Genomic DNA, 26636 nt, shown 5'->3' with positions numbered 1-26636 from the left:
TGGCTATGTGAGATAGAATTATTTTATCTCCCAAGAAATTAGATTGCTTGATGACCCATTAGTTTTAGATCTGATGAATCCAGCATTTCTGTGGACAGGGTATAAATTAGGTAGGACTTAACATGAGGGAAAACTAAGGCACAGAATGATGATGTAAATTGTTTAGATTCATAAAGTGACTCATTGATTGTTCTGAATTCAATTTAGACTTTTATTTTTAGCATTTACACAGATGTGGAAGATCTGAAAGAGCAAGAAATAGTAAGCAGGATAATGGCTGGACTTATGGAAAATTATTACGAGTTTTTTGAGAATGAAGAGGAAGATTTTTCATCTAATGATTTGAGTTCAATTACAGAACAGGTAAGACTATTTTAAATATTCTACTTTGAGGGAGAATGGTTTTTTTAAGAATATGGAATTTAAAGATTGACATAAATTTATGTGCAATTTAACTAGAAATAATTCTCTTGGTTATTACATGCAATGGCATGTCTACATAGTATATATCTATGTATACTATTTTTTTCTGGCTGATTTCTGATTCTTAATTTGGATAATGTGGAAAATACATTGAAACCAGAATTTATGGTAGAGGGTTTTTTTCCTCTTTTGGTTTATGTTTTCTTCTGTAAACGCTAGCATTGCTTACTTTGTAAGGATACTGTTTGTGTGTATCTTGTATTTTACACCCCTCAAAAGAAACTGTAGTAAAAGGATCCATAAGAATATAACTGGAATATAAGCAAATGATAAGAAATAATCAGATAAAGAAAAATATTCTATACAAAGTTCATGGGAACAATTTAAAAAATAAATGTAATACAGAAAAATGAAAATGTTTAGCAGCTGATGTAAATAAATTTACACCTGAGAGCTATTATTAGTAATATTTTAATTCTTAGGAGTTTTTTTAATATATAAAAATAAAGTTAATATAGCATTGTAACCTTGTCCTAAATGGGAAGGATTTGGGGAGTTAATAGTTGAGGTTGCAGGCCATTTTTAATTCTGGTGATATTTTTGGTATTAAAATTCATTTATAGGATTCATAATAGTTTGTTGTTAACTGTTATGCCTGGTAATTGGGATTATACAAAGATCCTAGTCACTCTTTTGTGAAATTATTGTAAAGCCACAGTAATATAGATTTCTCTTTTGTATGTTAGTAAAGTGATTTTCCAAGCAATTTTTATTTGGTTAAAGGTTAGATTCAGTTGATTTACATATGGATAATAATCTATTTTTTTATTGTATAGTCAAATGTTTTGTTTTTTTAAAAAAGATGTGCTCTACCCATACTCCTACTCAAACCCTCTTCCACATTTATTGGTTTCTTACATGCTTTTCTAGATGGTAAATCTCAGTTTTTAAAAGGAAAAGTAGCGTACTATAAATAACATTATATACCTTGCTTTATATCATTTAATAGCTTATCTTGGAAAACTTTTCTCATCAGACTGGAAAGTATCTTATTCTGCACAGCTCTCAATTTTGTAGATGTGTAACTTTATAGTTTATTTGATTTATAGTACCAGTTCCCAGATGAAAGTCATATCCTGGTTTTTACAGAACATCTTGGCTTAAGTCTGCTTTCTGATATAATTATGAATAATAGTTTCCCCTTTATGCTCAAATATATACAGGTTTGAATGGTAAATTATATTGTCACTATTGATGGCATTACCATAGATACTTGTCTATAAGCTGAGTTTTTCTGCACATTTTTAATGCAGTTTTTGTGGTAAAATTAGGTGCCTCGGCTGATATTTGGATTGGCTTATACTTGAGTATATGCAGTAAATGTTTTTACATTTGCTTTTACATTATAAGGCATCGTCTCTTTAAAGGTAGTTATAGACAGTTTCACTAGTTCTGTCGTCTATCACTAGTTCTGACATGTCTTTACTCTGATTTGATAGAGTTTTATTTTCTGGGTAGTTCATTCTTTAGTTAAGGAGTTTTTATACTGTTGTGTGAACTTGTATAAATACAATTTTTAATATTTGGGTTTTGTGCTTTCATTATTTTTTCATATTTTCTTCAAGTAGGCAATTTACTTTTGTTTATTTTCCTATGTCTCATTTAAAGACGGGATATTTCTTCCTCTCCCAGTTTCTCATCCTTTTTCAAATATCAGGAACGCTATTTTTTATTTTTTTAAGTAAAAGGGAAGAAATTTATTGGAGCCCATACGGGAAACCCTAGAGGGACCCAGCTTACCCTACTGTGTAGGCATGCCCAGGCACAGGGTCACACCAGTCATTGTACCCTCATATCCCAGAGGGACTCCCCTTGAGCCGAGCTCCAAAGCTCCAGGACTGGCTGGGGGTGGGGACTGTCAGGAATTTTAATAGAAAAAGCAATAGGTAACAAAATTGCAGCTTGGAATGTGTAAATGTGAGGAGGAGGAAGTCACATATGAATATTTATGAGGAACTTTAAAAAAACATGATAAAGTTCTTTTTATGTTTTAATTGCATTTTTTCCTGAACTTTTTGAAATCTCATTCTATGTAAAGTAAATCAAATTAATGGAATACGCAGTCTGAATTAGTGACACATGGAACTTGTGGCATACTTTTTGAAGGTCTCCAATTGTCATGTCCAGTGTCTGTAAAAATAGCATCCCACAGGTGTCACATCCACTCTCATTTTATAGGGGTGTGTGGGAGGATCAAGGTCAACATCCTGTGCAGGCCATACATGTTTTCACCGTGCAACATGTTTCCCATTTCTAACACCAGTAGTCCTGCCCATAATATACATACTACTCTTCTCTTGGGTTCAATTTGTTGCAGTAGCCACATAAAACTCATAGGTATGGCATTTATTAGGAAAGTAACAGTTTCCAATTCAGGTTCAGAAACACATAGGAAACAGTTTTTTGATAAGGACAGCTTCTCAGTATTGCACATAAACAGGACCATCACTGACTTTGGTCTGCCCTCTGTTCTGCTTGGGCAAGTATTATAAAGCTATCCTAACTCTGATGATGTACCAAGAAGCATCCCACTTTACCATTAAGCCTCTAACTGAGCATGCTCAGCTTTAGCAGCCTACCTTTTCCAAGTGTCCAGAAGCACCTACTCTTCTAGCAAGCCTCCTGGCTGAAGCCTGCTTAGCCTTCTTGCTCTCAGGATCAGGGAAACCCACTTTGCCATTGTTGCACATTTTCTTGTTTTGTTCCACCATTTCTTTGCCACTTCTTTACCTCTTCAGCTTTCTCTTCTCTGTGATCTGGATGCCTTCTAGGTTGAGGAGCTGCCACACTTGGGTCTGAGGTCCTTGGATGTTCTCTACTCCCAGCTCTTGAAGGCTATAAAGTCCCCACCTCTTCTTTCTCTTCACTTATAAAGTGTGGTGAAAGCATGGGTATAACTTCAGTAAAGCAGTAAGAAGGGGAGAGGTGGTGACTTGAGTCATACTTTCTAGTAAGGTGGTAACTCAGATGCAACCACTCTAGTCTTATTAACATAACGAACGATTCACTTCCAAATAGTAATGCAGCCACAGGCATAGAGCATAGACTTTGCAAACCCATCACAAATGGCCTAGCCAAGTTGATATACCAATCCCAAACCATCACAGGGTTCCATATACTTTATTTGCATGAGCCCACACTGTGGCTAGAATGAGCATGTTAAGTAATTCACTGAATTGCAGTTCCTGGCTTAGAAATTTAGGTAAATTAAAGAGCTAATATACTTTTTACTCTTGCATATAAGAAAATGACAAGAATGGGACAAGTAGTTAGATGCACCTTAAACTGTTAATGCCTTTTGATGCTTAAAAGAAATATTATCTATTGAGGAATTCTGTGTACCTTTGTTCTTTTTCCCTAGATTATGTTTTAGCTCAGAGAAAGAAAGTGAAAAACCTCAAAAAAAACTAATGACTGTTCAGAGTAAAATAGTATACAATTCTGTGATTAATTTTCTATATTTCTAAGATGATTTGACTTTTAAGAAATTACTGATAACAACTTGAACCTAATAGTCATCTTTTGACTCTTTTATAAAATCTACAGGGTATGCTTCTCTCTTATACTGTCATCTAATTCTCTGATATTTCTATTACCCTGCGGGTTCCTGTTAGCTCAAAAAAAATTGAGTGAATGAATATATATGTGCTTTACATTAAATAGAATGGTGGTTAATTTAAGCAACACCAGGAGGTAATAACTGAATTCTGTAGATTTGCTCATGGAAATATGGATACCAGTTAGTTGAACAAAATACACTCAATAAATGAAGTAGTTCAGGGGGTCCTGAGAGATAATTATGTGTATTTATCTTGCTAATTATCAGAATCAGTTTTATCTGTTTTTCTTATATTTCTGAATTGTAATTGGGCTACAGATTTGATAACTCCAGTTTGATTTGTGAGGCAGAATTGATCAGGTATTTGGATGAAAGTGAAATTTTCTCAAATTCAGCACACTTTAGCTGTATTTTAAAGTTGTTTAGTTTTAAGTGATGCCAACTTCTTATCACATATTTAATATAGGAGCCCTGGTGACACATGGGTTATGATTTTGGCCGCTGAATGAAAGCCTGGCAGATCAAACCCATTATCTGCTCTTTGGGACATAAAAGTGGCCATCTACTTCCATAAAGATCTATATCCTTGAAAACCCATGAAGCAGTTCAATTCTATACATAGGGCTGACATGACCTTGCATATGAATGGGTAAAGATATTTACACATAAAGGTATAATTATCTCAGTACTTTGATTTTATTCTCTTGATTTACAAGAAGGAAACTTGACCCAGCACTCTGTCCTTTTATAATCTCATTCCATTAATGCAAGTATTTGACTCTTGGAACCTTTCCAACGTAGTAGATTCCTATTAGTGTTATGAAAGAGATGACTGGAGATAATGAATAGGAAGTGTTTGAGAAATGACTCCCAGTCAAGTGGACAGGTTCTTTGTCTAGGCTTCTTGAATGAGAATCCAGTGGAGTGGTTTGGAGATGGAGGTGATAATTATGTTTCTTTATACATTTGAGAAGGCAGGTAGCAGCGTTCTCCACAAGCTGGAGTCTGGAGAGCAGGCATTTCACGAGGCCCTAGAGAAGGGAATTACAGGCGTCAAAGAAAGAAGAGATGTAAGTATGGATGAAGGTTTTCCTTAAGTGGAGTTGAGGCAGCTGTATACAGAGGACAGGTTCAGAGTAATTTATGAACACAGTAGAGTGTTAATAGGAAGAAAGGCAAGTTGACAAGTATAGGATCAAAAGAAACTTCTTTTTTTTTTTTTAAAGTTTTATTGGGGGCTCTTACAACTCTTGTTATAATCCATACATCAGTTGTATCCAACATATTAGTACATATATTCCATCGTTCTTTTCTGGATATTTACTTTCCACTGAGCCCTTGGGATCAGCTCCTCGCTCTCCCTCCCCCAGGAGTTGGGGGGGGGGGACTTGTAGCCCCTTGATAGAGTGTAGATTGTTAATTATTTTCAAATCTCACACCAACCACTGTTCCTTCCCCTCTAGTTTCTGTTGTTTCCTTTAGAGATTAGTGTGGGACAGTAGAACATTTTTTATTTACATTTTTAATGTTCACTTTTGCCCAAAGTAATTTAATCAGCTCTAATTGTAGGAAGTTGCTTTTGGAAAACGAAGTTGGGAGATGGGAGAGGATGTCATATCTTAGTTTGTGATTATTAGTGAAAATATTAGAGAATACCAGATAATTTTGCCTATTAGATTGAATATAATATATTCATTATAATTCAATATAAGACAACCATAGTTCCTAGAGGCATTTGACTATAGACACAGGTGAATTTCTAAAAGCCTGCTATAGCATATTAAAGCAGTAGTAATTATATACAAATAGGAGCTCTGGTAGTGTAGTGATTACAAATTGGGCTAACTACAAGGTCAGCAATTCAAAACCACCAGCTGCTCTATAGGAAAAAGATGGGGCTTTCTATTGCTGTAAATAGCTGCGGTGTTGGACACTCACGGGGGCAGTTCTACCCTGCTTATAGGGTGCTTAGTATGGCAGAGTTTGCTTAACTTTGTACATAAAATTGGACTGAAGAATCCCTTATTTTTAGCTGTTGGTACCAAGCTTTTATAATCAGCTAATGTCATTTTTTTTTAATAGTCTAAAAGCAGTATTTTCTTGTCAGTCTTTTTCTTGATTAGAGTATCAGGTAAATACTGAGTTGAGTTTGTTTGCTTGATTTTCACTAACGTTTAAAAAAATGTTTTATTAGGGGGATTTTCACTAACTTATTAAATACATTGATAGAAGAAAAAGGTTAATTTTCCATTTTACTCAGCTTAAAAACTTGATCCTTCACTTGAAGTCTTTATTTACCTTTGTGGATAAATCTTAGCTGTCAGTAGGATAACGATTCTTAGTTGTTGTGGGTTTTTTTCTTAGTTGTTTTCTTTTGTCATCGATATACCTAGTAGATGAAGGAAAATTAGTGATAGAATTTCACAAGCACAAAACATAGAATAGAAATTGTGTACAAATGCTTTATATGTAAAGTAAATGACTAAGATGGAAGTCATTAACGGTTTTATTCTTAATTTTTAGTGATCTATCTGACTAGTAACCTTGATGCATTTGAGAACTCCTGCTTTTAGGTAGTTTGGATGATAGAAACATAGTAGCAATGTTATATATAAAAAGTAGGAGCTGTTAAAAAAAACATAGGAGCTATAATAATAAAAATAAGATAAATTTTCATCCTTTCAGCCAATTCCATTTTACACTTAGATCTGGAGAAGTAAAGAAAGCTGCCAGAGAAGGAGCACAATAGAGATGTGAACCTAAATATTTCTGATTCTAAAGCCTGGTTATTAACTAATGCTTTGTATTTGAAAGCAGACAATCTGTATTTATTGATATAAATGTAGTTGCAGTTTTTAATTTTCTGATTATATTCTAGCAACCATATACGTAAGTCCATCAGAAAAAACACCACCACTGCAACATGTAGTCATAAGCTGTTCTAGGTATTTCCTGTGTGTTTGGTTAGAATGGACAAATATATACTTTTTCTCCTTGTTTTTAACTATAAAGAATCACTTGTAAAATGCTAACTAAGGCCTTTTATGGGTAATTTCCTCTTTTGAGTAACTTCACAAAATACCTACCACTTGAAAGTATTTTGTTGGTTTTTGTTCTTTAATATTTCCATGTCTGTTAATTAAAGTGATTATCTACTTATGAGTTATTATGTACTTTGATAATGGGATACATTTTAAAGCCCTGCCAGGAAAATAATTATAACTTTGTATTTTGCGTAATGGTCAAAACAAAGACTTCCCTTGGTGTAGAATTCCCTCTCCTTTAGTTTGAATCATTTAGAAAATAACCAGTGTTTTTGAAAACGTGTAGCAGTTTAAGGCAACATTTTTGAGCTCTTCTGTCAATTTTCATAATTACTCTATATTAAAATGACTTCTGTAATGCACTTGGTAAGTGGAGGGATCAATTAGAAGTCTTAGAGAGTTCTCACATTTATAAAATTGAGTATAAAATGAAACTTCCTTAATATATACTAAAGTGTGTGAGCATTTTCATAGTTTACAGTCTTTCTTATATTCATAATGTTCTTTTAATGCAACCATATTTATTGCTCTTAAGTTTTGTTTTTCTGGGTTCTGGCTTTATTTTGCTATGGAGACGTTGAGAATTACTCCATAGAAGAGATTGGCGTTAGGAAATGAGAGGAGAAGAAGAAAAAAAGCCATTTGTATTTAGAAATTTGTTTAGAACAATATGATTTATATACCTGTACAAAGATAATTAAATTTTAATTCTCAATTCTCTTATCTGTGTAGGTTAATGAACTTTCTGAGGAAGAAGAGGAAGATGAAAAGCTGGAACATATAGAAGAACTTCCAGAAGAAGGTGCAGAAAAATCAGATGACATGCCAGAGGTGGTACAATTGAGAATGACGGAAGACGTCCTAGAACCAAACGGTGTTACAGCATCAACAAGGTATTATTTCAGTTGAATAAAATTTAACTTTTGAGCATTTTAGTCTAGAAGTAAACTCATACCAATAGTAATGTAATATAATAGGCATTATAATTATATGAGAGGGTACCCTCCCAAATGGACTTTTTTCAATGCTATGTATTTAAATTATTTTACAAAACAACCTATCACCTTCAAAGTATTCTCCATTACACTTAATACATTGTCAAATACTCCATTCTTGGAAACATTTTTCAAACACATCTGTTTGTATGGTTGACCATACCGCCCTTGTTTGTTTTGTTTTTTTTTAAAATCATTTTATTGGGGGCTCTTAGAGCTCTTATCACAATCCATATACCTCGTTTGTTTCTTTACCTCTTCTACACCTTCAAATTGCTGTCCTTAATATTCCTCTTCATTTGTGGAAACAAAAAGAAGTCTCACAGAATCAGGGCAGGTGAGTAAGGTGCACGGGGCAAGAGAGGTGTGCTGTTTTTTGCCAACACTGGTGCATTGAGATGACTGTGTGAGCAGGTGCGTTGTCATGGTGGCAAAACCAGTGCCATCTGCCACGAATCAGGACTTTTTTGGTGGCACACTGTTACACAATCTTTTCAGAATCTCTAAATAGAAAGCGTGATTAACAGTCTGACCTGGTGGAACGAACTCCGAATGCACTATCCCCCTTCCCTCACATCAAAAAAGCAAAGGAGCATCATCTTGATCATCGATTTCACTTGACGAGGTGATGATGGCGTTTTCCAGTGGCTTGATTGATGTTTGCTTTTGGGGTCGTAAGAACAGCGCCATGTCTGTCACCAGTATTATAATCTTGGGGAAAAGTCTGGGTTGCTTTGGAGCTGTTCTTTGAAAGCACAGCATGTTTCCACTCAAAGCTCTTTTTGCTGGTCAGTCAGAGCCTGAGGTACAGATTTTGCAGTGACCCTTTTCTTCCCAAATCTTCCCTTAAAATTCGCTCAACTGAGCTCCAACCTAAATTTGATGAACTGAGCTCCAACATAGTCCGGGTAACTTCCCCATCTTTTCAATGGTCCATCGAAGTCGGTATTTGAACACAAGTGCACGAATTGTATCGGCATTTCTGTCCTTTAGGGAAGTTGATGGATGTCCAGAACAGGGCTCGTCATTGATCAGTATTTCACCTTTTTTGAAATGAGAAAAACCAGTCATACACTTGAGTTTTCTCCCCAGGGCTATCCTTCTACACTATGTTCAACATCTCAATAGTTTCTGTGGCATTTTTCCCAAGCAGGAAACAAAATTTCACAGCTGCACTTGGCCAACGCAAAAAATGAGATTCTAGCGAAATTGCTTTTACAAAAAAATTCACTGTGACCAGAGAGTACCTTCCCAGGTGATGCCCTGGGTGCATCAGCTCAGAGAGTTGCTTGATGCTCACCCAGCAGGCAAAATGGGTGCTATAAAAGCTGCCCACTGGAGCTCTTTTCCATTTTGTTGGGTGGGGTACCCCCTCATGTGAAGAATTGATATTTGTGTATGGACAAAAGGGGCGGGAGTGGGGATAAAATTGCAAAGAAGCCGCCTTGCTAAGGAATGGGTGTTGCTCTTAAACAGAGTGAATGAAGGAAGTAAAAGAGCTGAGCAGAAAATTTTACAATGGGCTCAAAATTAACTACAATTGTGATGATGGTGCAGGACCAGACTTATTTGTACAGAGGGTATATAAGAGCCAGAAGCAACACACGTAACACCTGACAACAGCAACATGTCATGAAAATCTAGCATCACCCTCAGTTTATTGGTAAAAGGAAGAGAAATTCAGATGATTTTTCAGATAGATATGGATGTTTTCCTTTGGCAATATATCAAAACTTTTGATAAGTTTCTTAAAGGTTATTTGTAATGTGAAGTTTGTGGCAAAAAAACTCACCACTATTGTGTCATTTCTGAGTCATAGTAACCCTATGGATGGAAAGAACTGCTTTTGTGGGTTTCTGAGGCTATAAATCTGTATAGGCACAGAAGGCCTCATGCCCCATCTTTCTCCCAGAGTAGCTAGATGGAGTGCTTTGGCTGGACTAGGAGTCAATTTTGTAAGATAGCTAGAGGTTCTACAGTGGTGTGATGTCACTCACGATAGGAGTCAAGGAGCAAGTGGTATGAGAGGCACTCTTTTGTGTCACATATGCTGAGAAATACAATCTCATTAAAAAAGTTTCTCTTAGCTGATGATTTAAAAAATAATTATGTCTGTTAATAAGCTAAATCTTACTTTTTAAAAAGTTTTATTAGCACTTTATCCATATCATACAATTCAGTAATTAAATCATATCAAGAAGAGCTAATATTACTTTTTACTTAAATTCAAACAACTAATTTTTCTTTCAGTATTTGAATAAATCATTTCTGCAAGTGAGTACTAGACAATGTAGTTGGCTGCTATTCTATCTACATTATCTACCTACCTACCTACTTGTCTGTCCATCTGCCCCCCGCGTGCCCCTACCCCCATCCATCCATTTGACTCTCAGCCCTGGTTTCAACAGTTAAGTGCTCATCTGCTAACGAAAATACCCCTCAGCATCTGTGTGAGAGAAAGGCATGGTGACGTACCTGTAAAAATTCAAGTCTATTTGGACTCATAGTGACTTTGCAGGATAGAATAGAACTGTTCCATAGGCTTTCCAAAGATGTAAATCTTCAAGGAAGCAAACTGCTTCACCTTTTTCTCATGGAGTTACTGGTGAGTTCAAACTGTTAACTCTTGGCTTAGCAGCACAAATGCTTAAGCCAGTATACCACTATGGCTCTACCCTGTGAAAATTAGTATAGGAACAGCCTAGAAAACTTTATTGGGTAGTTCTCCTTTGTCACATGGATTGCTATGCGTCAAACTCTACTTGATGGCACTTAAAAACATTTACCATATATACTCGGGTATAAGATGATCCAAATATCAGCCAAGGCACTTAATTTTACCACAAAAACTGCATTTAAAATGTGCTGAAAAACTCGGCTTATACCCGAGTATATTACAGTATATATCCTAAGGTAGACATAATGATAAACATGGATATTTATATATTGATAGAGATAAATACAGTTACATACATTCCTGCAAAGGTCCTTGGGTGACCCAGAGAGTTGGTGCTTGATTACTCACATAAAGAGATTAACATACAGGTCTTCTCAGAGGTGTCATGAAGGCTGTGTCAGCCTGGGCAGACTAGAGAAACAAATCCATGGACACACATATGTGCATAAGAGAGAGCTTTATATACAAGAGCAATTGAACACAGAAAACAGCCCAGTCCAGATCAAGTTCATAAGTCCGACATTAGCCCATATGTCTGACAGCAATCCTTAAAGTCCTCTTCAGACTCAAGAAACACATGCAATGTTGCCAAATGCAGGACGATCACAAGCCAGTGGGTAAAAAGTCTTTGGATCCAGTGGCGTTTTATGCATCTCAGTGCTGGCAGGGGTCTCTGTGGCTTCTCCTGCTTCTGAGGTCTGGTTGTGTCCTTGTCTTAGGCGAATGTCTCCCAGGGAATGGCAGAGAGAGAGAGAGAAATGTCTTCCGCCTCCAAGGAGGAAGTACCAGATTTCCCAGAATTCTCAGGAGAAGGCCATGCCCACACAGAGGTCTCATTGGCTATCTCCAGATTGACAGCCTAGACCCGACCCCTACACTCTTAATCCTTAAATTGACACCAGATTGAGTGACTGCCACAAGGCCTAGTGATAAGCTTCTGTAAAGATTATAGTCAAGAAAACCCTAGGTAGTAGTTGAAATTGATAGCATTTAAAAAAAAGTATGTATCGATATAAACCAGAATGACCCTAATAGGACAAAGTAGAATTGTACCTTTGGGTTTTTGAGACTGTATATTGTATGGAAACAGACAGCTTCATCTTTGTCCTACAGAGTGGCTGGTGGGTTGGAACTACTGATTTGTGGCTATTTGCCCAATGACTAATAGCACCACCAAACCTCCTCCTTTATCCATATAGATAAATAAAAGATGTATGCTCCACAGTCTTTTTGCGTGATGGAGCCCTGATGACCCTGGCTATGTGCTTAGTTGCTAATGAAAGACTGGCAGTTTGAAACCACCAGCTATTCTATGGAAGAAAGATGTGACAGCCTGCTTCCATAAAGAATTGCCCATTTCCCATATAGGTTTGCTATGGGTCAGAATCAACTCAATGGCATTGGTCTTTAAAAATAGTTCTTATATAAAAATTTTTTTTAGAAAATTAGAACCAAACTCATTTAAGATACTTATCCTATACTGTATGTGTATTTTTGTTTTTAGTAACTTTGGGGTTTCAGAAGGTTAAGTTGTTAACATGGATTTTGGAGTCCACACCCTGAGTCAAGTTCTAGTTCTGATCTTTGTAGCTTTGTGCATTTAGACTGGCTAAGTAACATGTTGAAGTTTCACTTTTGTAGTAAAGGGAAAATAGTTGCAACTCCTAAAGTATTGAAAACATAAATAAGATCAGTGCTTATCAAGCTCCTTGCCCATTGTGTTAGACTGGGTTTTCTAGAGAAACAAAACCACTGACTTATTTCTGTATCTGTGTGTCCATTTGGAAATTTGTATCATGATTCGGGCTCATACAGTTGTAGAAATCAATAAGCCTAGTACAGTTTCAAGTCTGTGGGTCAGATGTTAAACAACACCTGACTGGCATTCCTTTGGGAACTGACAAACCTAAGATTGGCAGGAACACTGTAGGCTACAGAGGCAGATGAATCCAAGGTTAGCTGGTCGGTTTGTGACTGGAGAGGAGAATGAATGCAAGGTCAGCAGATCAAATTGCAGGCCACTGATGACTCCTGGGATCAACAGGCAATATGGCAGATCATTGGTACAAATGTAAAGAACCAAAGGTTGATGAGTCAGATAGAGCATCCAGACCCAGCAACAAGAGGAGACCATTTTTATAGGAACTTGACCGTGCACTTGAGAAAATTTGTTTCCCTGCATCTGGGCTTGTGACCTGAGTAAGGGGGTTACACTTTACCCTAATCTTAAAACAGGAGTCCTGAAACTTTTTTAACAGGGCGCCAGTTCACTGTCCCTCAGACCCATTAAAGGGCCGGACTATAGTTTTAAAAAAAACTATGCCCTCCCCCCAGAAGAATTTGTTTCAAAGGATGACATTGATTCTGCAGCTCCGGGAGAGGGACATATCTGATCGGAGCACACGGGAGCAGATGAAGGGGGAGGAGGAGAGAGTGGAGCACATCCTGGCCCACCAGGCCGTGAGGATGATGTTCCTGATTAGAGCAGCCAGTCCACAGAGAGAACAACATGGCTGGCCCCACTGTGAGACATGACGCCCCTCACTGACCCATAGCCCTGCAGGAGACAGCACTGGAGACACAGTGTGGGAATTGCGCTCGAGCTGATCCCACCACACCGAGGCAAAGCACTGGGGGAGTGCAGCGGAACAGCAAGGGAATAGAATGGCAAGGTCCCCAGGGAATGCAGAGTGTGTACTTTGGGCCCAGGACGTGGTGCCCCAACAGACTGGACTGGAAAACACTCCTAAAGGCCAACAAACAGTCCTTGAACTAACTACAAGCTTTTCTTTCTTGTGTTTTATTCTTTGTCAGTGGTTTGTTGTTTCGTTGTATACTGTTGCTTGGTTTTTCTCTGTCTTGTTTCTGTGCACGTTATTATCTCCACAGGTCTGTCTGAATAAGATAGACTGGAGGAAAAACAATGGGACCGACAGTTCCGGGGGACATGGGATAGGGGGAGGTGGGGGGGTAAGGAAGTGGTGTTAACAAACCCAGGGACAAGGGAACAACAAGGGATCCAAATTGGTGGTGAGGTGGCACTGGCAGGCCTGGTAGGGAATGATCAAGGGTAAGGTAACGAGGTATAGCTGTAACCGAGGTGGGGACTAAGCATGATAGTGGGGCAGGAGGAAAGTTAAGGGAAATAGAGGAAAGAGCTAGGAGGCAAAGGGCATTTGTAGAGGTCCAGACAAAGACATGTACATATGCAAATATATATATATGAGGATGGGGAAATAGATTTATGTGCCTATATTTATAGGTTTAGTATTAAGGTGGCAGAAGGACCTTGGGCCTCTACTCAAGCACTCCCTCAATGCATGAATACTTTCTTCTATTAAATTGGCATTCTATGATGCTCACCCTCCCGACACAACTGCAGAAGCCAAAGCGGGTGAACAAGCAAATGTGGTGAAGTTCCGAAGGGATCAGTTATCAGGCATCACAGAACAAAAAATCATGTCATGGAGTGCACACCTCCATGATACAATTGCCAAGGACAAACGGATGCATAAGCAAATGTGGAGAAAGCTGATGGTGCCCAGCTATCAAAGAGATAGTGTCTGGGGTCTTAAAGGCTTGAAGGTAAACAAGTAGCCATCTAGCTCAGAAGCAACAAAGCCCACATGGAAGAAGCACACCAGCCTGTGTGATCACAAGGTGTCGAAGGGATCAGCTATAAGGCATCATCAGAACAAAAAAATCTTACCATAGTGAATGAAGGGAGAAGTGCAGAGTGGAGACCCAAAGCCGCTGGAGGCCGCTGGAGATCCCCTCGCAGAGGGGTCTAGCAGAGGAGATGAGTCAGTCAGGGTGCGATGTAGCACTGATGAAGAATACAGCTTTCCCCCAGTTCCTAAATGCTTCCTCCCCCCAACTATCATGATCGGAATTCTACCTTGCAAGTCTGGATAGAGCAGAGGATGTACACTGGTGCAGATAATAGCTGGAGGCACAGGGAATCCAGGGTGGACGATACCTTCAGGACCAGGGGTGTGAGTGGCGATACTGGGAGAGTAGAGTGTGAGTGGGTTGGAAAGAGGGAACCGTTACAAGGATCTACATGTGACCTCCTCCCTGGGGGAAGGACAACAGAAAAGGGGGTGAAGGGAGACGCCGGACAGGGCAAGATATGACAAAATAATAATTTATAATTTATCAAGGGCTCATGAAGGAGAGGGAAGCAGGGAGGGAGGGCAAAAAAAGAGGACTTGATGCCAAGGGCTTAAGTGGAGAGCAAATGCTTTGAAAATGATGAGGGCAATGAATGTACAGATGTGCTTTATACAATTGACGTATGTATGGATTGTGATAAGAGTTGTATGAGTCCCTAATAAAATGTTAAATAAAAAACTATGAACAAATTCGTGTGCACACTGCACATATCTTATTTTGAAGTAAAAAAATGGGGCAAAAACACCCGGCGGCCTGGACAAATATGCTCATCGGGCTGCATGTGGCCTGAGGACTGTAGTTTGAGGACCCCTGTCTCAAAACATATTGACTTCTCACAGAAGATCCCATTTTGAAGCTGATTACATTGTGTTATGTAATATTGTGAGAGATTACTAGACCTTAACTGCCAAATCACTAGAATCCTGACCCAGACTAGTTGACATAAAACCTATCACAGTCCATCCCTTGTCAACTTGGCACATGTGCTCATCTCCTTAAACCATGCTTAATTTCCAAAACACTAGCAATGTCATACTTGTGCAACTAATGTGTACAACAAAATGCATTACCCTATTTACAGCTTCAATTTTATGAAGGAATGAAACAAAGTAATTGCTGTGTACATAAAAGGAGAAAATACATATAGAAATTACACACATTTTTGCATTTGAATCCATAGACAAAGCTGGTATTTAGAATTCCCCCTCCCCCCAATTCATTCCATATTTTCTTTGCCTTCAATAAACACCTCAGTTGGGCATAGTTATTTCCCCAACAAGGAGAACCAAAGCTTCATTCCCAAAGGAGCTGGACCATTAATAATAGTCATTTCAGAATTGGGTTGTAATAGTTTGCCATTTATTTTAATCACAGGGCATGGCAGTACTGAAAATGAGCCTAAAGAAACTCCTGGGTTCCATTCTTACATCTTTAAAAACCTCTATTATGTAATAAAAACTCAAAACTCATTGCCACTGAGTCGAGTGATCCTATAGGACAGAGTAGAATTGCCTCTGTAAGTTTCTAAGACTTTAATTGTTTATGGACTCGAAGGCCCGATGTTTCTCCCAAGCATCTGGCTAGTGGTTTTGAACTGCTGATCTTGCCCAATGTGTAACCACTACACCACCAGAGCTCCTTATTAGGTAATATCAGCCCAGTTTTCTTGTTAATCAGGATCAGTCACCCTAGATCAGTCATACAGCAACTCCTATTTTTGCCTTTTGATCCAAAGCCAGGAGGAACCCAAAGTAGCTAAGAGGTGCTTTCTTTACTGTCAGTTCATTGCTATTAGTGCACTGTCTCCATGTAGAGTATTTTTCCCTTTGGAACTAAGAACTCCAAACTGTAGGAGCAACGGGTTACAGAAAGCCAAAATGTTTCAAATGAGTTCCGAGGAGTAATAGTGAGTAGTTCCACTTCCATTTACACCTCTTGGTTGTTCCTGGACCCAGGAACCCTGGCTATTGGAGAAATAGCATCATATAATGGATGGAACCCTGGCTATTGGAGAAATAGCATCATATAATGGATGGTGGTTTAGAGCATATACAATCTCCTGGGATTATTATGCTAAACCTTCAAGATATTGCCACCCAGCTGGTCCTGTAATTGTGGTTTTAGGAGGCCATTCCATTACTAAGTCAAGTCAGCTGCTTCAGGATAACAGGGAACATGGTAAGACTATTCGATTTAGTGAGCATGGGCCCATAATAAAAAAATACTATCTTATTTTCCTTGTGATATATATTTTCTTCTATTAATATTTGAAACCTTTCACAACTAGATAAAATATTTCCAGCTTTTGATATTCAAGTCATGGAATTTAAATCATGAAATTTAGTGCATTCTCTGTCAAGCTAGTATGAATGTGGCAATTTTCATATTTTATAGCGATTTAGTTTTCAGTAATGTCATAGCATCTTTCTTTTTTTATTACAGTGCCCATATATCTTCCATCAGCATGTTACCAGCTTCTGCAGAGTAAGTAGTATATTTAAGGCACACTTAAAAAATTTCAAAATGTTCCTGTAAGTTGTAGAAATAAGTCACTTATTCATTGTGCTCACTACAGAAGAAATATTGTTAGCAAAACTAGGGTGTTTTCATATACTAATAGGAACAGGTGTAGATGCTCATTGAATTAATACACAACATAAAGAGTTTTTAGATACATTTTTTGGGATGTGATTCCCTGAAATAATAGAAAATGTTGATGGAGAATATATGGACAATGCCCTGTTCCTTTTATTTAGCTGAGTGTTTGTAAATTATTTCACTTTTTCTTTTATTATTTATTCTTTCTTTAAATCATTTTATTAGGGGCTCATATAACTCACAATCCATACATACATCAATTGTGTAAAGCACATCTATACATTCATTGCCCTCATAATTTTTAAAACATTTGCTCTCCACTTAAGCCCCTGGCATCAGGTCCTCTTTTTTCCCCTCCCTCCCCATTCCTCTTCCCTCATGAACCCTTGATAATTTATAACTTATTATTTTGTCATATCTTGCCCTGTTTGACGTCTCCCTTCACCCACTTTTCTGTTGTCCTTCCCCCAGGGAGGAGGTCACATGTAGATCCATGTAATCGAGTCCCCCTTTCCAACCCACCCTCCCTTATTTCACTTTTTAAACATAGCCATGAAACATATCTATTTAAATTATTTTCTAAATGGTAATGAGGAATGACAGCGAATCCTCTAGACCCCCAGTAATAATAGTGAAATTATGATTGATTACTATTGGGGCAAATTTAATTTTAAAATTGGAGCCAGTATCATATATTCCTTTTCATATTTCAGTTTATCCATTTAACTACCATAATGACACTGGTCCTTACATTTATGTTTAAGTAGTCAGATAGCTAGAGTTGGTGTGAATTCTTCTCACTGAAATGTGTTATGTTTTGTAGCATTTTAGAAAGAACTATTAGAGCAGCTGTGGAACAGCATCTTTTTGATCTGCAGAGCAGCCTAGATCATGATCTTAAGAATTTACAACAGCAAAGTCTGGTGTGTAATAATGAAGCAGGAACTATTTATTGTGATGGGGAAGGATCTAATAACCAGTAAGAAACTTTCAAACCTTCTTATATATTAAAGGCTGTACAATTATTATGCTATCTTTAAAAAAATTTTTTTACTTAAATATTGGGATCTCATCTTACCCTTGCAGTTTTTGAAAGTCAGTGTATATAATATGTTGTATATACTGTGTTAACATTGAAAAATCTCATAAATCTTTTATTAAGGTAGTATTCATAGTGTCTTTTATTAAGTCCAACTTCAACTTATTTTTCCTCTGAATATTAGGAGGTAAAAGTAGAGAATGAACTTCTAGGAACTATATTATATGGGGAAATACTTGTAAAATTTAGACTTGTACTGCATGCATGATATGGTCACACTGTAAGAGGCATCCCAAAGTGAGCGATACTGCCCCTGGGCGTTCCTGGCATGATCTGGATGGCTGCAAAAACAGCTACACTTTATTCTGGATTAATTTACTTACTCAGGGACACAGTGATTTTTTTTTTTCTAAAAAAGGGTGTAGTATACCAAATAAGTTTAGGAACTTAGACTTTATGGCATATGATTATTGAGTGAAATGATGAGCAGAATCAACTTATTGTCGTTTGCTGTTAGACCTGCCACTACTATTTTTAAAAACAGTTTTTTAAAAAGTTAATAAAAATAAATAAAATGAACAGTTAATAGATGAATTTATGTTATTTAAATGCACTGTGAGAGTAAGGCTTGTTCACTGTTTAACTGACATGTTGCTAGTAAATGAGGAAAAGCTTCCTCTCATTTCTTATTAGCTCAGTGCTGCATTTTAATGTATACAAAGGGTTCGAAAGTCCATGGGATGGGGGTGGAGAGATGAAAGTTCATTGAAAAATGGAATTAAAAGATAAAAGAATTTTTTCCATGAGTTTTTTGAAGCCACTGACACTAAATTTAATGACTTAGTATTTTGCAACATATCAACTTTCATTTTGCAGACAAATTAGAAATATATACTCAAATTGGAAAGTTTGAAACAAGAAAAAAGTAGAGCTTTTATAATTTTTCTAATTATAAGATTTTCAAAGGGCGTCGGCACCCTTCTGGTTAGCAGCTCAGCACGTAGCCGTTGGTGTCCCCTGTGGACTGCTGACGTGTGTCTAGTCCATTAAATAATAGCGTCAGAAAATAGTAACAGATATGAACCCTGATGTTCAGAATATTTCATTTAGGAATACCATATTGTATGATTCCAAGAGTGCCATGCGGACAACATAGTCTCCATGATGGCATTGCCAGCCTTTCCATCTACCTGGGATGGTCCTGGCACTGGGAGCCGTGATTCGAACTAATACAATTAGATATCCATAGGGAGTATTTTAGCTAAATATGAAGGAAAAGCCACAATACCTAAAAGCCCGAAAATGTTTCAAAGGATGGTAGTAGAAGCAGGTTCTTTGGAAGCTTATCCTTTTGGCCTTAGCTAGGGTTCTTGTATGCACCTGTGCTAATGCTCAGACAATATTATCATTAGGGAAATAACATGTGTTCTAATAGGGTTGCCTTCATCTTTGCAAGTTAATGTGTATTCTGAACAATTTTTTAAAAACTATGGTGTGTTTGATAAGGAATTGTACACTAGGGTGCTTAACACTAGGCTTGTATTTTAATCAGAGTAAACGGGTCATTATGGCTGAGATAGTACATTTGAAAAGGAAATCTTTTTAGCACATAAAATGTTTACAGAGTCATTCATTAGATTGGAAATTTTCAAAGAGATTAGTAGACTAGTTCCTTCATGATATCCCAGCTAGAAGGAGGGGGAAATCTCAGCAAACTTAAAAATCGAACTTAGCAAGACAAAGCATGTTTTTGTTGTTGTTGTTACAATCATTTTCCTTGCTAAGTAAAGGCTTCAGATCATTGCTGATAGTTGTCAACATTTGTCTGATGTGATTTTTTCATTTTCATTACTAGGGTTGATGTTGCTGCTGATATTAATGCCAGTGAGAGTAGCAGAGACTGTTCAGAACCCGTGGCTAGCACTAATTCAGACAGTGAAATTATGCAGCAAGATTTTATATTTGAGGATGAAGAAACTAACCAGGTAAGAAATGTGAAAAACAAAATCTCTGTATTGCATATGTGATAAATGTATCACTCTGATTGTTTCATGTGTTTCTTTGATAGCAGAAACCACAGTTTAGTATCTTCAGTGACACAATTGTCTTATCAAAGAATATATATTTTCTCATTAGACTTCAGTTTTCCTTGAAGGAAATAAACCATGACATCAGCTAAGGGGTGATAGTACTCTGGGGAAACTTCTTTTTAATTTGCTGTATCTCCCAGTTTTTTTCTGGAGAACATTTGACCTTTTCATAATTAGGAAAATTTCATGAACTAAATTATCTTTACCTTTTACATTGTTAGTGGTAGCTTTGTTTTTAAAAACAATGAATTTCTATTAAATATATAAAGCTACATCTTTGTAAAGATATGAAAGTGTAGTTTTTGTTATATTTAGGAAAAGGTATTATAATTAATTAATGGGTAAAGGAAGCTTTTGTCAACATGTCTGGTCTAAACTAAACTTGAAAAATAATTTAGCCTCAAGAGTTAGATTTGTTTTTTGATTTTGCTACTTAATAGCAAATACTTAATACCTTGGCCAAGTTACCAAATGCCTGAGTTACTCCTTACTTTTCTATAAATAAATAGGGTGACACCTACTGTAAAAAGCACGACTATTATAAAGATTAAAAAACAACAAGGATTAAAAATTACATTATAAATTAGAAAGCATTCAGTTCACTACTGTTATTACTTTCATGGGATTATTATGTATGGCTATCAGATTAATCCCTTTTTTTAGCATTTAAAATTTTTTTTTACATTTTATTAGGGGCTCATACAACTCTTATCACAATCCATACATATACATACATCAATTGTATAAATAAAGCATATCCGTACATTCTTTGCCCCAGATTAAACCCTTTTTGCCTAGTTTTCTATCCCCCACTCGTCCCCAGATTATCAGTTTCTGCCCACTGTTGGATCATTTCCATCTATATACAGCATACTTTATTTCTCCTTTGTTTAGGAAAATTCTTATTTGACCCTTTCTTCCAATTCAGCAACACTTCCTTTTCTCTGCTTCCCTTTATAATGAGATTATTTGAAGGAGTTGTCTGTCTCCTATTTTCTGTAAGTCCTCTCCACTCATTTTTCTTGAATCCATTTGAAGCTGCACCTTTGACTCTTATCATTGAAATCACTCTTGAAAGTCACCAGTTACACTGTTGCAAATTGACTAAAGAACAGAATTTGGCCCATTGAATCATTCCCACTACCTTGATAAACTTTCTTTACTTTGCCTAACTGGGGAGCTTTCACATCTCCACCAGACATCTCTTTTGAACTGTAGATTTCTGTATCCAGGTGCTGTCCACATTTCCACTTGAATATTTTATAAGAATTTCAAGTATACCTTGCACCACACTATAAACTACTAATTTTTTAATAACACCTTCCCATTTTCTTTAAAAATCTCAATAAAGGGCAATTCTCCTTCCATATACAAAACCTCATCCTTGATTTTGATCACAGTGGACATCCAGTTCTTAACAAAGTTCAGTTGGCTATATCTTTAAAGTGTATCTGGGATCTACCACTTTTATTGCCTCCACTGTCATGATTATCTACAGATTGTAGCCACCATTATCTCACTTGTATAATTGCGATCTGATAGCCTTATATTTCTCCCCCCATTAAGCAGATTCCACTTACATTGCTAACTAACTACATGGTAAGGATCAGCCTGAGTCCGATTTTGAAAGTGTGGAAATTGATCCAGTTTCTCACCTTTCAACTTCTCCATCTCTGTCGCTGGCTGCTTATGTGGCATGCAACCATATCTCAGCCATCAGAGTTGGGTCAGAACTCACAAGTTAAACAGATTATCACCTTTCAGCCTTAGCCACCATGGTTAGGTAAGTACTTACACATTTAGAAGGATACCTTCATTCCTTCAGACTACCAAATGCCAGCCTTTGCTTACTCTCCTTATTCTGTGACTTTGTTGGTTCATTGGAATAACTCACAGCTTTTAAAGAGAGTTAATTATACGTACTACAGATTTATTACAATGGAAAAAGGATAAAAACGAAAAGACACGTATGATGAAGTTGGGGAGGGGTCACAGGAGAAAGCTTCCATGCTTTCAGAGGAGTGTGTTCACCCTCTTCTGTACAAGGTCACCAATCAGGAAGCTTCTTAAAAGCCTCCATGTTCAAATCGTCTTGATACATGGTAACAACAAGTTTATGAAACTACATCAACATTGGTCCCTCAGATGATGGCCCTTTTTGGTCTTTTCAGCCCCTATTCACTAGGTGTTGATCAAGCAAGAAAGAACCCGAAACAAAGGCCAAATTGCTTTCTGCAGGTGCTGATAAAGTACTATTCTACTGCAGAATAGAGGAACGAACTAGGGAAATTAGAGAAAGTAGAATTCTTGGAGGGAAGGAGGAGACTTTGAATTTGACCTTTTACTGAGTTAGATTTTGTTAAAGGTGTGGAAGAAACTAGAACAGTATGAGTAAATAATGAAGGGAAATGTTGTATGTTAGTCAAGCAATGGTAGTACTAGAGTGGAAGATAACTGTGGATGACAAGTCAAGACAGTTGTAGGTTTAGATCATGTGGAAATGATACAGCACTAGCAATTATAGATGTTCTCTATAAAAAGAAATTATGGAAGACTTAGATACAAAGTGAATGATGTACTCTTATCTGCAATTTAGGAAGAAGGCTGTTGCAGTAGTCTTGTAGAAATTGACTTGTAGGGAAACTTGTGGGTAAGGATAGGGTTCTGGCTTTTGCACTGACTTTAGTGAGAGTTTATAAAAGCCCAAACTCTAGGGGTGTCATAGGAAAAGGAGGGAAGATAGAGTGCCAGATGTGAGAATGATTACTATTTAGCTGTTATTTAGATAGGAAGGGCAGAAACCATGAAATAGAGCCAGGGAATGCCAGTTTTGTTTTACTAGGCTATCAAGATCGATATGACAGGAGAAATTTAGATCATGAGCTTTGGTGGATGGTAGAGAGAGCTCAGTTTGGAGCCAAGTGAATGAAATTGACAAGGAAAATGAGTTAAGTAGCAAAGGAAGTAAAAGAAAGCCCTGGGGACCTCCATTTTCTAGTACTTTGGAATAATAAAAAGCAGCCATATAATCATTAGAAATGCCAATAAGAGTGAATTTTTCTATAAACTTGAAATTATTATCACAAAGTAAAAATCCCTCCCTGACAAAAAATCCCCTGGGAGATTAGAGCCAAATGTACAGAAATAAAATAAGACAATGCTTAATTTTCATATACTGTATTTGCTTGTTAGTAAGGTGCTAACAAGATAGCTGCTTTTTTTCTTTTTACTGGTGAACACAAAACACCCAACAGAAATATAATTAGTGTTGGTGAGGATAAGGTGTGGTTTCATACACAGATATAATACTGCTGCTGTTGTTAGGTACCATTGAGTCAGTTCTGACCCCTAGTGACCCTCTGCAGAACAGAAAAAAACAGTATGTGGTCCTGCATTGCATGGTCTTTAGCTGTCCTCAGAATTGTTCCCCTGGGTCAATCCATTTAGGGCGTTCCTCTTTCTCACTGTCTCTCTACTTTACCAAGAATGATGTCCTTCTCCAATGACTAATGTCTCCTGACAACATATCCAAAGTACGTAGGACAAAGACTGTGCCTCTAAAGAGCACTCTGGCATAACTACTGTTAAGACAGACTGGCTGGCCCTTTGAGCAGTCCATGGTACTTTAAATACTCTTTTCTAGCACCACAATTAAAGTGCATTAATGTTCAGTCTTCCTTATTCCATATCCAACTTTCACATGCATATAAAGTTTCACATGTAAAAATACCAGGGCTTAGGTTAGGCCACACCTCCCTCCTCAAAGTAGCATCCTTTTCAACATTCGAAGCACTTAGTCTTGTGCAGCAGATTCACCTAATGCAGTACTTCCATGAGCATTGATTGTGGATCCAAGCAAGACAAAGTCCTTGACAACCTCAGCCTTTTCTCCATTTATCCGAATGTTCCCTGTTGGTCCAGTTGTGAGGATTTGGATCTTCTTTACATTGAGTTGTAAACCATATTGATGATCTTCATCAGCAAGTGCTTCAATCCCTCCTCACCGTGTGTCATCTGCACATGTCAGGTTGTTAAGGTTTCCTCTATTCCTAATGCCACATTCTTCTTCATATAAACCAGTACATGGAAGAAATGATGACATCAAAGACCTGAATAGAAATTTTCAAAGGGCAGCTTGAGAAGACAAAGCCAAATATTATAATGAAATGTGCAAAGGCCTTGAATTAGAAAACCTAAAGCCATGCTCAGCATATCTTAAACTGAAAGAACTCAAGGAAAAATTCAAACCTCATGTTGCAAGATTGAAAGATTCTATGAGCAAAATATTGAAACACGCAAGAAGCATCAAAAGGACTGGTCAACATGCCACTGTCTCAGGAGGTGGCACGTGAGCAACCACCAATGATGCTGAAGGAAGACTCTCAAGTGCACGGAAAACATTGCCAAAAACAAAAGTCCAGGAATTGAAGGAAAAGCAATTGAAATGTTTCAACAAGTTGATGAAGCACTGGAAAGATGACCAAACAGAAAGTGAAAATTATAGAACAAAATTATTTATATCGCATGCAAGTAAAAATTGTGTTGGAGATAATCCAACAATGGTTGTCACAGTACATTGACAGGGAGCTTTTAGAGCAGTGGTTCTCAACCTGTAGGTTGCAGCCCCTTTGTGGGGGTCGAACAACCCTTTCACAGGGGCCACCCGATTCAAATGACAGTTATGAAGTAGCAATGAAAGTAATCTTATGATTGGGGGAGGGTGACCACAACATGAAGAACTGTATTAAAGGGTTGAGGCATCAAGAAGGTTGAGAACCACTGTTTTAGAGGTTCAGGCCAGATTCAGAAGAGAATTGTGGAACAAGGAATATTGTTGCTGATGTCAGATCTTAGCTGAAAGCAGAGAGAACCAGAAAGATGTTTACTTGTGTTTTATTATTTAAACCAAGGCATTCAACTGTGTGGATCATAGGAAACTATAGATAGTCTTGATCGAACATTTCCTTGTGCTCCTGAAAAACTTGTACATGGATCAAGAGGCAGTTGTCAACAAAACAAGAAAATATTGCATGATTTAAATTTAAGAAAGGAGTACGTCAGTGTTGTATTCTCTCACCATACTTTCTTAATCTGTCTAAAAGATGCTGGCTTATATAAAGAAGAAAGTGGCATCCGGATTGGAGGAAGGTTTATTAACAACCTGCCATGTGCAGATGACAGCCTTGCTGAAAGGGAGGAGGACTTGAAGCACTTTCTGATGAAGCTCAAGGATTGCAGCCTTCCGTATGGATTACAACTCAATGTAAAAAAGACCAAAATCTTCACAAATGGACCAGTGGGTAGCATCATGATAAATAGAGAAATAGTTGGCAGTTGTCAAGGATTTTATCTTGCTTGGATCCACATCAGTGCTCATGGAAGCAGCAGTTAAGTGATCAAAAGATACATTGCATTAGTTAAATCTGCTGTAGAAAATTTCTAACATGTAGAAAAGCAAGGATGCTACTTTGGGGATTAAGGCACACATCTGACACAAACCATGGCATTTTCAATCACCCATGCATGTGAAAATTGGACATTGAATAAGGAAGACCAAAGAAGAATTATGGTGCTAGTGAAGAATACGAGGGTGTGAACCCCGGAGTCCCCGTCCCCCACCCCCAACAACAAAACAAGATGGAAGAAAGAGCCGCTGGGCAGAACTTTCATAGTACACAGTTTTCCTGCTAAACAAGCACCAAACCACTTGCTCTGAGTTAGTGTACCAAGTGGCGTCACCTGGCAAGGCACTCTTTGGTCACAGTGAATTTTTTTGTTTAAGCAGTTTCGTGCAAACCTGCTGTGATGGTTGATTTAAGAGAACAGTGTGCATCTGTGAAATTTTGTTTCCTGCTTGGGAAAAATGCCACAGAAACTATTGAGATGTTGAACATAGTGTAGAAGGATAGCCCTGGGGAGAAAACTCAAGTGTATGAGTGGTTTTTCTCATTTCAAAAAAGGTGAAATACTGATCAATGACGAGCCTTGTTCTGGACATCCATCAACTTCCCTAAAGGACAGAAATGCCGATACAATTCGTGCACTTGTGTTCAAATACCGACTTCGATGGACCATTGAAAAGATGGGGAAGTTACCCGGACTATGTTGGAGCTCAGTTCATCAAATTTAGGTTGGAGCTCAGTTGAGCGAATTTTAAGGGAAGATTTGGGAAGAAAAGGGTCACTGCAAAATCTGTACCTCAGGCTCTGACTGATCAGCAAAAAGAGCTTTGAGTGGAAACATGCTGTGCTTTCAAAGAACAGCTCCAAAGCAACCCAGACTTTTCCCCAAGATTATAATACTGGTGACAGACATGGCGCTGTTCTTACGACCCCAAAAGCAAACATCAATCAAGCCACTGGAAAACGCCATCATCACCTCGTCAAGTGAAATCGATGATCAAGATGATGCTCCTTTGCTTTTTTGATGTGAGGGAAGGGGGATAGTGCATTCGGAGTTCGTTCCACCAGGTCAGA

General features: G+C 37.6%; 1 protein-coding gene across 11 annotated transcripts in view; it reads left to right on the top strand.

Annotated features, from left to right (window-relative positions):
* The window catches only part of FAM13B (family with sequence similarity 13 member B), a 97202-nt gene that overhangs the window by 37156 nt on the left and 33410 nt on the right, over positions 1–26636 (top strand). For 3 of the 11 annotated variants that reach the window (XM_075541599.1, XM_075541600.1, XM_075541598.1), the window contains exons 6-11: positions 222–363; positions 5017–5112; positions 7819–7979; positions 16876–16917; positions 17855–18010; positions 19926–20055. In XM_075541599.1, coding sequence (XP_075397714.1) covers positions 222–363; positions 5017–5112; positions 7819–7979; positions 16876–16917; positions 17855–18010; positions 19926–20055 — 727 coding nt within the window. The remainder of the gene's footprint in view (positions 1–221; positions 364–5016; positions 5113–7818; positions 7980–16875; positions 16918–17854; positions 18011–19925; positions 20056–26636) is intronic. The other 8 variants (XM_075541601.1, XM_075541606.1, XM_075541603.1 and 5 more) reach the window with 5 other exon arrangements.

Source organism: Tenrec ecaudatus, chromosome 2 (assembly GCF_050624435.1).
Source record: "Tenrec ecaudatus isolate mTenEca1 chromosome 2, mTenEca1.hap1, whole genome shotgun sequence".
Lineage (NCBI taxonomy): Eukaryota > Metazoa > Chordata > Mammalia > Afrosoricida > Tenrecidae > Tenrec > Tenrec ecaudatus.
The sequence above is the reverse complement of the archived record's forward strand: the minus strand, read 5'-3'. Positions and strand labels throughout refer to the sequence as shown.